At 44.8% G+C, this 12,616-nt stretch overlaps 1 protein-coding gene across 1 annotated transcript in view; it reads left to right on the top strand.

Moving 5' to 3' along the window:
- Positions 1-12,616, top strand: part of PYROXD2 (pyridine nucleotide-disulphide oxidoreductase domain 2) — a 55,363-nt gene that overhangs the window by 42,431 nt on the left and 316 nt on the right. The window contains exons 14-15 of the mRNA XM_069978925.1: positions 3,862-3,968; positions 8,953-9,073. Of these exons, the coding sequence (XP_069835026.1) occupies positions 3,862-3,968; positions 8,953-9,073 (228 nt within the window). The remainder of the gene's footprint in view (positions 1-3,861; positions 3,969-8,952; positions 9,074-12,616) is intronic.

The raw sequence follows: 12,616 nt of genomic DNA, 5'->3' as shown, positions 1-12,616 counted from the left end.
ATTGTCCTTGTTATTCCAAGTCAGCTGCAAGTGATACATCATTCTGTTAAGCTTCTCTGTCACTAGTTTATGCTACCATTAAAAAGGGCAGCATAAACCTACTGACAGAGTCTCTTTACATTTACTCATATTTATCTTAAGCTCTCCTATTGCATTGCCACTATGAAAACATTTTTGCATCTGTAACAGCTGTTTCTGAGTGCTGGCTGGCTAGTAGTGAAGCCCTTGTTGTACAGCTGAAGGGCTACACTTTCTCCTTGAGGAGAGCACCCATAAGTGTGTGGCGTCTAATGTGCAGTGCTCCACTGGGAAAAAATATGCAAAGTTGCCCCCCCCCTCCAGAGGTGCCACCTAATATACAAAGGGACGCAGCACTGACTTGCAAGGATGCTGTCTCCAATAGGTGGCATCACCTTTCTTCCTTCTTGAGGAGAGCTAATTTGCATATATTTTTTTCCAGTAGAGCACTGCATGGCCTATATGACTCCACATTTGAAGAGAAACTTCAGCTCTAAATAAAACCATGTCACTCAAGCTAGCTCGTGTACGGTCATTGATTTGAACAGAGCTGCATTTTCCGTCTTCATAATATTTCGCATCGTTTTCGCGACCGAGCCACTTAAAACGGCGCCTTTAAGGACCTGTAATTGGCACATGAATATTTAATATTAAATCAAGAAGTGGTCATTATAATAATTGGTTTATGATCTAAGCTCCACAAGACGCTAGCCAAATTGCGTCCATGAATAAATATACACCACTTACATCTAGAGTAAGCATAAAGACTAATAATAAAGTGAGACATCAACTAGCCAAGGGCCGGTGTCCCCGCAGACATACCCGACTAATAATAATAGTAGTAGCTTTATGGTGCTAGAATATACTGCAAAATTACATGAAAACGCTACGGCCATAATTGCTATAGATAATTGCTATATAGAGTCAGCGAGAACTCCATTTTAAGTACAGATATAAAACGTAGCTATGCTATTAACTCCTCGTGTTCTGTTACTGGGTAATATTTTATAGCATCCATTTTTAGCAGCCATGACACTGTCATTTCGTTACATAGTCACCAATGCCTCATAGATGTATATAGTCCCCACTTGTCCGTATATAGTCCCCACTTGTCCGTATATAGTCCCCGCTTGTCCTGTCTTCTTGATAGAACGGTGGCGTCCACATTTGGTTTTATACTTTTATATTTCAATACATTGCTAATCTAGTAGAGTTTCCACAGAAATATGAAGGCTATGGCTTTCGCTACATGGCATCTAATAGATATAGTTGGGGGGGACCAACTATATCACCCCACCACCAGCAGTCTTAACCTCTTAAGGACGGAGCCAATTTTCGTTTTTGCGTTTTGTTTTGTTTCCTCCTTATGTTAAAAAGGCCATAGCACTTGCATTTTTTCACCTAGAGACCCACATGAGCCCTTATTTTTTGCGTCACTAATTGTACTTTGCAATGATAGGCTGAATTTCTGCATAAAGTACACTGGGAAACCAGGAAAAAATTCAATGTGTGGTGAAATTGAACAAAAAAAACGCATTTTTTTTATTTAGGGGTTTTTTGTTCTTATGCCATTCGCCCTGGGATAAAACTGACTTGTTATGCATGTTCCTCAAGTCGTTACGATTACAACGATATGTAACATGTATAACTTTTATATTATCTGATGGCCTGTAAAAAATTCAAACCATTGTTAACAAATATACATACTTAAAATTGCTCCATTCCCAGACTTATAGCGCTTTTATCCTTGGGTCTATGGGGCTGTATGAGGTGTCATCTTTTGCGCCATGATGTTTACTTTCTATCGGTTCCTTGATTGCACATATACGACTTTTTGATAACTTTTTATTACATTTTTTCTGGATTTGATGCGACCAAAAATGCGCAATTTTGCACTTTGGGATTTTTTTGCGCATACGCAGTTTACCGTGCGAGATCAGGAATGTGATAAATTAATAGTTCGGGCAATTACGCACTCGGCGATAGCAAACATGTTGATTTATTTACTTTTATTTAAAACCTGGGAAAAGGTGGGTGACTCAGGCTTTTATTAGGGGAGGGGGCTTTTTACTAATAACAACACTTTTTTTTTTTACACTTATACTAGAAGCCCCCCTGGGGTTAGGGTTATTCCCCCCCTGGGGTTAGGGTTATTCCCCCTGGGGTTAGGGTTATTCCCCCCTGGGGTTAGGGTTATTCCCCCTGGAGTTAGGGTTATTCCCCCTAGGGTTAGGGTTATTCCCCCCTGGGGTTAGGGTTATTCCCCCCCTGGGGTTAGGGTTATTCCCCCTGGGGTTAGGGTTATTCCCCCTGGAGTTAGGGTTATTCCCCCCTGGGGTTAGGGTTATTCTCCCTGGGGTTTGGGTTATTACCCCTGGGGGACTTCTAGCATAAGTATACAGATCTCTCATTGAGATCTTTGCTGTATAGTTATACAGCAAAGATCAATGAGATCAGCACTCGGATGTTTTTGGCTGCTGCAGCCGAAAGCATCCGAGTGCCAAGCTGGGATCAGCGCCATTTTGGCGGAGACCCCGGCCGGCCCTAGTCACGGAGAATGCTTCTCCGGGACAACGTCCCGGGGGAGCGATCTCCGCCACTAGACACCAGGGAAGTGCTGCGTCCGGTAATCGGATGCAGCTGTCATCTTTGACAGCTCCGTCTGATTACTGTATTAGCGGGCACAGCAATGGGGCCGTGCCCGCTAATACCTGCGGTCCCGGGCTACACGCGGCACCCGGGACCGCGGCGGTTCAGAGCGGGGTCACCGCGCGGCCCCGCTCTGAACACCTCTTGTGGGCGCATGACGTACGGGTACGTCATGCATCCTTAAGAGGTTAAAGTGTATCTGTCTTTATAACTTTTAAAATCCAAATCAGCAGTAGATGTGAAATAAAGCTAATTTGCAATACACATTCATTATTTTTTTGTTATTAGCCTGCTGTAAAACAAAGCTGTACTTACCAGAAATCCAGGTCCAGTCTCCTGAAGGCAGCTATATAACAGCTATACTTACCAGAAATCCAGGTCCAGTCTCCTGAAGGCAGATTTTCTGACTTGTGCTGGTTGAAAAAAACAGACTAAACACAGAACAGAGAGTCACGGCTCAATGTGTCCATCAATCACATGACTGCCTTCTCTCTGTGAGTGCTCAGATGGCCTGGGATACACAGGACTTCCTGTGTTCTGACTGTTTTCTGTTTTTTTTTAGAGAAAAAAGAGTCAGAAAACAGGAAGTGCCGTGTTTTCCATGATAACTAAAAAAAAAAATAATGAATGTAAATCGCAAAACTTGCTTTATATCAGATCTACTGTTGATTTAGATTTTGATTCTTGAAAGGTTCATTCATCTCTAGTTGTAAGGATTTTTTTTTTTTTTGTTACATGTTGAAAAGCAAAGAATTCTGGAAGGAGGAAGTAGCTAACTTCTCCTTTTACAATAGAAATCCATCTAAATGAACAGAGGTTCTCTCTAAGCCGTAGAAATAAGATCTCAGCTGCTACCGTCTGGGAAACAAACGGTTAAAAAGAAGCTAATGGCTCTTAAAGTGAACAATTTTCTTCCAAGTGGAAAATATAATTAGAAGAACAAATGTTTTTGCAGGGCAATAAGGAGGAAGATACTGGGAAAGCTTCCCGGCCCTCCGTCACTGCGTAGCAATATATGTGATGTATATTTGTAATTTTATACCGGAGGAATAACACTTCATTGTATGAGATGGTCACTCCGGACCGCGGCACGCTGGCTGCCGAGCGGCACTTGCCGTATCGTAATCTGTAAACGGAACCTGATAAACAAATTACTTGTCCTAATATTGTTTTCCATTTTATCTTTCTTGTTAGTATTCGACTGGGTAGAAAAATATGCTCCGGGCTTCAAGGCGTCCGTGATAGGCAGAGACGTCCTCACCCCACCGGACCTGGAGAGGATATTCGGCCTCACCGGAGGAGTACGTAGATTCTACTCGTTACATGTGCTGGCAAGATTGTAGGGGAATATGTCATCGGAATGGCCTCATCAGTAGAAAACGATATGGCGACCGTCCTGTAATGTTGCACGTAAATGGAAGGAATGATTACACCCAGGTTATTACGACCATTATAGGTTGGGTGTGAATATACATGATACTGCATGGTCCTCCATAGAAGACTATTAGAACCAATGGTCAAAGTTTCCATTTAATGGGGTCATCCAGCAAATCAAGTGGTTTCAGAAAGTTATATAGATTTGTAATTTACTTCTATTTAAAAATCTCAATCTTTCAGCACTTATCATGTGCTGTATGTCCTGAAGGAAGTGGTGTATTCTTTCCAGTCTGACACCTCTGTCTCCTCTGCTGCCATCTCTGTCCGTGACAGGAACTGTCCAGAGCAGGAGTAAATTCCCATATAAAACCACTCCTGCTCTCAACAGTTCCTGTCTTGAAAAGAGGTGGCAGACTGGAAAGAATACACCATTTCCAGCAGGACATACAGCAGCTGATAAGTACTGGAAGACTAGAGAATTTTAAATAGAAGTAAATTACAAATCTATATAACTTTCTGAAACCAGTTGATTTGAAAGAAAAAGATTTCTTTAAAGTAAAATGTTGTTAAACTACCAAATTTCCGATAGGACTCTGGGGGTGGTTTCTCTTTGTCCACAGAAGGTCCCCTGTAGGAGGAGTTACATGGTAGAGGAAGTGCATTTCAGTTCTAGTCAGATTTCCAGTGAGAGAGGACACAAAGCAAACCGTTCCTGCAGAAGCCAGGAGTCAGTTGAGTCTAGCTATCAGAGTGAGCAGATGCAGCTAGAGACCAACACTCCTTCTAAAGCCACTACCACTTATACTATGCAGTGCTAAACACAAACAAGGGAGAGTAGCCACCAAGGAACACCCTAGCCCACACCAGAAACACGTCAAGAAAGTGCAGGACAGACTCCTGAAGAGATAGGAGCTGATCTCAGTAGGACAAAGCAACCGTAAAAGTAAAGGTCTATGTATCCTACTGCGCAGTGCAGGTAACTGGGACACCTCGGACACTAGCTACACCCAGATAACCAGGTTGGGGCTCGTACTACCCTAATAGGACGGGTTCTAAGATACCAGAGGGCAGAAGGCGGCCAGACACAGTCTAAATGTGAGTACGAGTATCACTTCACTACTAAAGATATCTACCCAGGTTCCGGCAGAGTACAAGGCTACATTGGGTTGGGCCTCCTCTGGCAAACTCCTCTCCTCTGCTCTCTTCTTTCTACAAGCACTGTTACAACTACTTCCTCAATTTCTTTCAAGTACCTACCTCAAGCACTAAGTTTGGCACTAAAGTCTGTATCAAGATTATTGTCTGTATAACGTGTAGTGTACAACTGCAAGAGTCCTACAGTAAAGCTGTTCTATTTTTATAGTAACGCACGGGACTCTGCCTATCTCTACTCGCACCTGCACCTATACACACACCACCGCACACCTTGGGTTATTTTTCCCCCTTCTGTGGGTGGTGGTACCGACAATCCGGGTTGTTCAGTTTCCACTCCAGGTTGCTGTGACAAGAGGCCAAGGGACCCACAACCAACCCGGAAGGTTACCGACCCTTTAGGAACATCACTATCCGCACACCACAGAATTGGCGTCACAAGCTATCTTAACTACTGGCTTTATACCACATATAGGACTCCTGAAGATAGCCATGAGCTCCTGTAACTGGTGGAGGTCCCAGCAGTCAGACCCCCACCAATCAGTTAGTTAGTTATCTGTATTACTCGACCAGTTACTGTAGATGTTATTTGTCGTGACGCCAGTGCTGTGGTAGCAAATAGGTGTGATGTTGATAACTGCTTTTGTGTATGGCCGGTTTATGCCCCCAAATCATTGGTAACCTACAGGCTTGTTGTGGGTCCCTTGGGCTCTTGTCACGGCAACCTGGAGTGGTAATTGACTCACCTGGACTGTCATTACCGCCACCCTTAGAGAAGGGGAAAAATAAGCCAAGGTGTGCGGTGGTGTGTGTATAGTTGCAGGTGTGGACAGATGTAGACAGTCTCGTGCGTTTCATACAAAAGTATAACAATTTTCTGAAAGAGTACCTCTTAGTGGTCAGCACACTGGCGTAGCTACCATGGGGGCCGGGTACGCCGTCGCTATGGGGCCCGGGGGCTTAGGGGCCCCGGCCCCCGCGTTAAAGTATGCCCCCGCCCCCTGTATTGCCGCTCACTATGCATATGCATAGTGAGCGGCCCTGAGCCATCCCCTCCGCCCGCCCCTTCTATCGCTACTCAGCTGAGCCGATCAGAAGCCCGGAAAAGTGCAATGAGCAGCACTTTCCTGGGCTCCTGATCGGCTAAGCGGCGATGGAGGGGTGGGCTGGGCGTGCGGAGGGGATCGCTGTCCTACTCACCTGTCCGCCGGCCCCAGCAGTTCCTCTCCCGACACTCCGGTCTCCCGTCATCCTCCGGGCACAGGCAGTGGGGTACAGAGACGCTGCCTGTGTCCCGGAAGTGTTCTGCAGCGGCAGTCTCTCTGTCCCCCGCTGCCTGTGCCGGAGGATGACGGGAGACCGGAGTGTCGGGAGAGGAGCTGCTGGGGCCGGCGGACAGGTGAGTAACCTGTTTGTTGTTTTTCTGGTCGCAGGGGGGATTGGCTACTATGGGGGGCACTGTATGGGGCATTGGCTACTATGGGGGCACTGTATGGGGCATTGGCTACTATGGGGGGCACTGTATGGGGCATTGGCTACTATGGGGGCACTGTATGGGGCATTGGCTACTATATGGGGGCACTGGCTACGATGGGGGCACTGTCTGGGGGCATTGGCTACTATATGGGGGCACTGTATGGGGGCATTGGCTACTATATGAGGGCACTGGCTACTACATGGGGGCATTGTATGGGGGCATTGGCTACTATGGAGGGCACTGGCTACATTTGGGGCACTGTATGGGGGCATTGGCTACTATATGGGGGCATTGGCTACTATGAGGGGCACTATATGGGGGCATTGGCTTCTATGTGGGGGCATTGGATACTATATGGGGGCATTGGCTACTATGGGGGGCACTATATGGGGGCATTGGCTATGTGGGGGCATTGGCTACTATATGGGGGCATTGGCTACTATGGGGGGCACTATGTGGGGGCATTGGCTACTATATGAGGGCATTGGCTACTATGGGGGGCACTATATGGGGGCATTGGCTACTATATGGGGGCATTGGCTACTATGGGGGGCACTATATGGGGGCATTGGCTACTATGTGGGGCATTGGCTACTATGGGGGGCACTATATGGGGGCATTGGCTACTATGTGGGCACTATATGGGGGCATTGGCTACTATGTGGGGCACTATATGGGGGCATTGGCTACTATGTGAGGCACTATATGGGGGCATTGGCTACTATGTGAGGCACTATATGGGGGCATTGGCTACTATGTGGGGCACTATATGGGGGCATTGGCTACTATGTGGGGCACTATATGGGGGGATTGGCACCAATCACACTGCTGCTATCTCCAAACTGTGACAATGAGCAAAATATTTTTTTTCTATTTTCCCCCCTAAAATCAGGGGCGCGTCTGATCAAAAGGCGCGTCCTATAAAGCGAAAAATACGGTACTACATGGGGGGGGCAGAGAAGGGTCTAACTACTTAATGAGGGACACAGTTGTCTAACTACTATATGAATACAGAGGGGACCACTATATGAGGGAACAGATGGAGCAAATAGATGCATAGGATATTGGGGCATGAGTGAGGAACCTAAACTGTCTGGCAGATCCTACTGAGAGAAGTCCTTATGGTGGCCAGGCTGGATGGAGAAGAAGGGGAAAAGTGAGCAACTCCGATTGGAGAAGACGCCTGTAACTGCACTGTAATCACTTATGGTGTGTAAAGCCTGTGTGGAGCCTATACATGCCACTGTATGGCCAATGGTGATATTGGACTGTGGATTTTATTCCGTAGCAGTGGTAGCATTATTCAGTATGTGGGGGTTTTAGTCAGTAATAGGTGGTAATATTTGTCCCATGTAAACTGGTACTGTTTGTATTATTCATCCTAACATACTGGATTTGGTTGGTAACAATATAGTGGTAATGGCAGTGGTCATGGTGCTATAATGCTTTTCCTAATACTATATATACATATTGCTCTCTCTTCACAGCTTAGTGGTCAGTTGTTTGGGGGGGGGGGGCCCAATCAAAAGTTTGCTATGGGGCCCAGCTAGTTCTAGTTACGCCCCTGGGTCAGCACATAACACATGGTACAGAAAGACTTAACCCGTAATCTTTAGCTGTGCATAACAATACAAAGCCGGGGGCCGGTATGGAAATAGGACCCCTCGCAATCTCTAACTTAAGTTAATTTTTTCTGGAAAACCATTCCGACATCCCAATTACCCATAGCCGACAATGTAAAGTCCGTCCGGAGCCGCACTTTACATTGTCTGCTCTTTCAGTCTTCAATGAATAGCGACCACACAAAATCGACATGTCAGATTATTCTACGGCTGCAAGGGATCCCAGGTGAAGTGTATACAGAGTGTATCCCGTTGGTCCAGCATTAGCTGCTGCAAATAATTGACTAGTTAATTATTTGTACGGCCGTTGTTCAATACAGTGTGTGAACAATGGCCGTTGGTCCCATAGAATTTCATGCAGTGCATTATATTAAGACAAGAACGGCTGTTGTTTTAATTGCAAACTACGGTGGTTCTTGTCTTAAAAAATACACTGTGTGAACATGGCTATATCGTAAAGCCTTTATAATACCTCAGTGTTTGCTCAAATATGCCCAGACCCTCTTGAAGTATATTGTGCAGGGGTATCCATTATTTCTGCTGATACCCAAAAATTATAATGGAGCTACAGACAAATAGCCAAAATAGATTTCAATGCAGCTTCAGGCTTCTACTGTTTTACTCCCATTTCTGATCTACTTGTTCTTTTGTTTGCAGAACATTTTCCATGGCAGCATGTCACTGGACCAGTTGTACTTTTCCCGCCCGATACCAGGATTTGCCAATTATAGGACCCCAATAACTGGTCTTTATATGTGTGGCAGTGGAGCGCATCCAGGTACGGTATTATTTACATCCTAAGATGTCTTGTTTGAAAGATACCACAGGACATCGGTGGAAGCAAAGAAATAGCCAAACCAGCTGTCTCATGTAGTTTGTATAATTCCCATTGATGTAAATGGGACTTGTATATACTGGTAGATGATACTGTTTATGTTATTACTTATCAGCTGCTGTATGTCCTGCAGGAAGTGGTGTATTCTTTCCAGTCTGGAGAGCAGGAGAGATTTTCTATGGGGATTTGCTACTGTTCTGGACAGTTCCTGACATACAGTTCCACAACCACTTCCTGCAGGACATACGGCAACTGATACGTACTGGAAGACTTGAGATTCTTTTAATAGAAGTAAATTACAAATCTCTTGAACTTTCTCGCATCACTTGTTGAAATAATTTTTTTGTTGTTGAACTACCCCTATAATGGGATATTCCCATCTGGGGTAGTTATACCCTATCCGAAGGAAGACCAGGATAGGGCATATCTAAGAGATGGGTCCAACCTCTCTTTTCCCCCAAGATCTCAAGTCCGGGTTCCCCAAAGTCATTGCTTAATTGAGCTGCACTGCACAGCTCCATTCATTTTCTATGAAGCTGCTGAAGTGGCTCAGTTTTAAACACTTACACATTTCTGCATTAATTAAATAAATTCCTAAAATATGAATAAAAATATACATAAAGGAAAAAAATCACACACACACACACACACACACACACACACACACATATATCTATATATTTCTGCTGCAGCATCACTTTCCTGGTGGGCAGTCATTCCAGGCAACTAGGGAAACAAGAAGCCTTAGTGCATTGCTGTTAGCCACTTCTCCGCCTGTGTGACCCTCCCGTTCTGGCAGACTGGTGGTAATAACGGACGCGTAGATTGTAAACATTGATGACCTCCATTCCAGGCGGTGTAACTTTTATGTGTCATTTTTTGGCGCTGGTGCACTTCTCAGACGGCCATCTTCATAAAGCTTAGATAAGAGCCGATTTAACAATATAATATTATTTTATGATGTGGCGCTTTAAATCGTTCTCGTGCGAAGACCCAACTGCAAAGTGTTATTATCTAAAATGGAAATGATCACAGACATGACACCCTTATTTTATGGTGGAGGTAATAAGACTTTATGGCAGTTGTACAAGGCGGAAAATGTTTACACTGAAATGTTTGCATATAGATGGATTTGCATCTGAAGAGCCGCTGCCAAAGAGCTACTCCACAGCATCGCCATGATGACTGCTTACAGCCATGGCTTGTCTGTGCTTCCCCCCCCATGCCCCTTTAAGTGCCCCCACACAGTAATAGATCCCTCACAAAGCCATGTCCCATTTGTGCACACAGTAGTAATACTCCCCTTGTTCCCCTTAAAGAGATAATGTTATCCTTTGTGCCCTAACACTGTAATAAGACCCTCCTGATCCCCTCTTAAAAATAATGTTGCAAGACTTTGTGCCCCCACAAAGTAATAATACCCCATGTGTGCTTCCACACAGTAATACTGCCCCATTTATGCCCCCACACAGTAATACTGCCCCATTTGTGCCCCCACACAGTAATAGTACCCCATTTGTGCCCCCACACAGTAATACTGCCCCATTTGTACCCCCACACAGTAATAGTACCCCATTTGTGCCCACACACAGTAATACTGCCCCATTTGTGCCCCCACACAGTAATAGTACCCCATTTGTGCCCCCACACAGTAATACTGCCCCATTTGTGCCCCCACACAGTAATAGTACCCCATTTGTGCCCCCACACAGTAATACTGCCCCATTTGTGCCCCCACACAGTAATAGTACCCCATTTGTGCCCCCACACAGTAATACTGCCCCATTTGTACCCCCACACAGTAATAGTACCCCATTTGTGCCCACACACAGTAATACTGCCCCATTTGTGCCCCCACACAGTAATAGTACCCCATTTGTGCCCCCACACAGTAATATCAGAATTTTATATATATATATATATATATATATATATATATATATACACACACACACACACTACCGTTCAAAAGTTTGGGGTCACATTGAAATGTCCTTATTTTTGAAGGAAAAGCACTGTACTTTTCAATGAAGATAACTTTAAACTAGTCCTAACTTTGAACAAATACACTCTATACATTGCTAATGTGGTAAATGACTATTCTAGCTGCAAATGTCTGGTTTTTGGTGCAATATCTACATAGGTGTATAGAGGCCCATTTCCAGCAACTATCACGCCAGTGTTCTAATGGTACAATGTGTTTGCTCATTGGCTCAGAAGGCTAATTGATGATTAGAAAACCCTTGTGCAATCATGTTCACACATCTGGAAACAGTCTAGCTCGTTACAGAAGCTACAAAACTGACCTTCCTTTGAGCAGATTGTGTTTCTGGAGCATCACATTTGTGGGGTCAATTAAACGCTCAAAATGGCCAGAAAAAGAGAACTTTCATCTGAAACTCGACAGTCTATTCTTGTTCTTAGAAATGAAGGCTATTCCATGCGAGAAATTGCTAAGAAATCGAAGATTTCCTACAACGGTGTGTACTACTCCCTTCAGAGGACAGCACAAACAGGCTCTAACCAGAGTAGAAAAAGAAGTGGGAGGCCGCGTTGCACAACTAAGCAAGAAGATAAGCACATTAGAGTCTCTAGTTTGAGAAACAGACGCCTCACAGGTCCCCAACTGGCATCTTCATTAAATAGTACCCGCAAAACACCAGTGTCAACATCTACAGTGAAGAGGCAGCTGCGGGATTTTGGGCTTCAGGGCAGAGTGGCAAAGAAAAAGCCATATCTGAGACTGGCCAATAAAAGAAAAAGATTAAGATGGGCAAAAGAACACAGACATTGGACAGAGGAAGACTGGAAAAAGTGTTGTGGACGGATGAATCCAAGTTTGAGGTGTTTGGATCACAAAGAAGAACGTTTGTGAGACACAGAACAAATGAAAAGATGCTGGAAGAATGCCTGACGCCATCTGTTAAGCATGGTGGAGGTAATGTGATGGTCTGGGGTTGCTTTAGTGCTGGTGGGAGATTTGTACAGGGTAAAAGGGATTCTGAATAAGGAAGGCTATCACTCTGCAACGCCATGCCATACCCAGTGGACAGCGCTTGATTGGAGCCAATTTCATCCTACAACAGGACAATGACCCTAAACACACCTCCAAATTGTGCAAGAACTATTTACAGCAGAAGCAGCAGCTGGTATTCTATCATAGGTAATGGAGTGGCCAGTGCAGTCACCAGATCTGAAGCCCATTGAGCTGTTGTGGGAGCAGCTGGATCGTATGGTACGCCAGAAGTGCCCATCCAACCAATCCAACTTGTGGGAGCTGCTTCTAGAAGCGTGGGGGGCAATTTCTCCAGCTTACCTCAACAGATTAATAGCTAGAATGCCAAAGGTGTGCAATGCTGGAATTGCTGCAAAAGGAGGATTCTTTGACGAAAGCAAAGTGTGATGTAAGAACAATGTTATTTCACATACAAATCATTATTTCTAACCTTGTCAATATCTTGACTCTATTTTCTATTCATTTCACAA

The sequence above is a fragment of the Dendropsophus ebraccatus genome, chromosome 8 (assembly GCF_027789765.1).
Source record: "Dendropsophus ebraccatus isolate aDenEbr1 chromosome 8, aDenEbr1.pat, whole genome shotgun sequence".
NCBI lineage: Eukaryota > Metazoa > Chordata > Amphibia > Anura > Hylidae > Dendropsophus > Dendropsophus ebraccatus.
The sequence above is the reverse complement of the archived record's forward strand: the minus strand, read 5'-3'. Positions and strand labels throughout refer to the sequence as shown.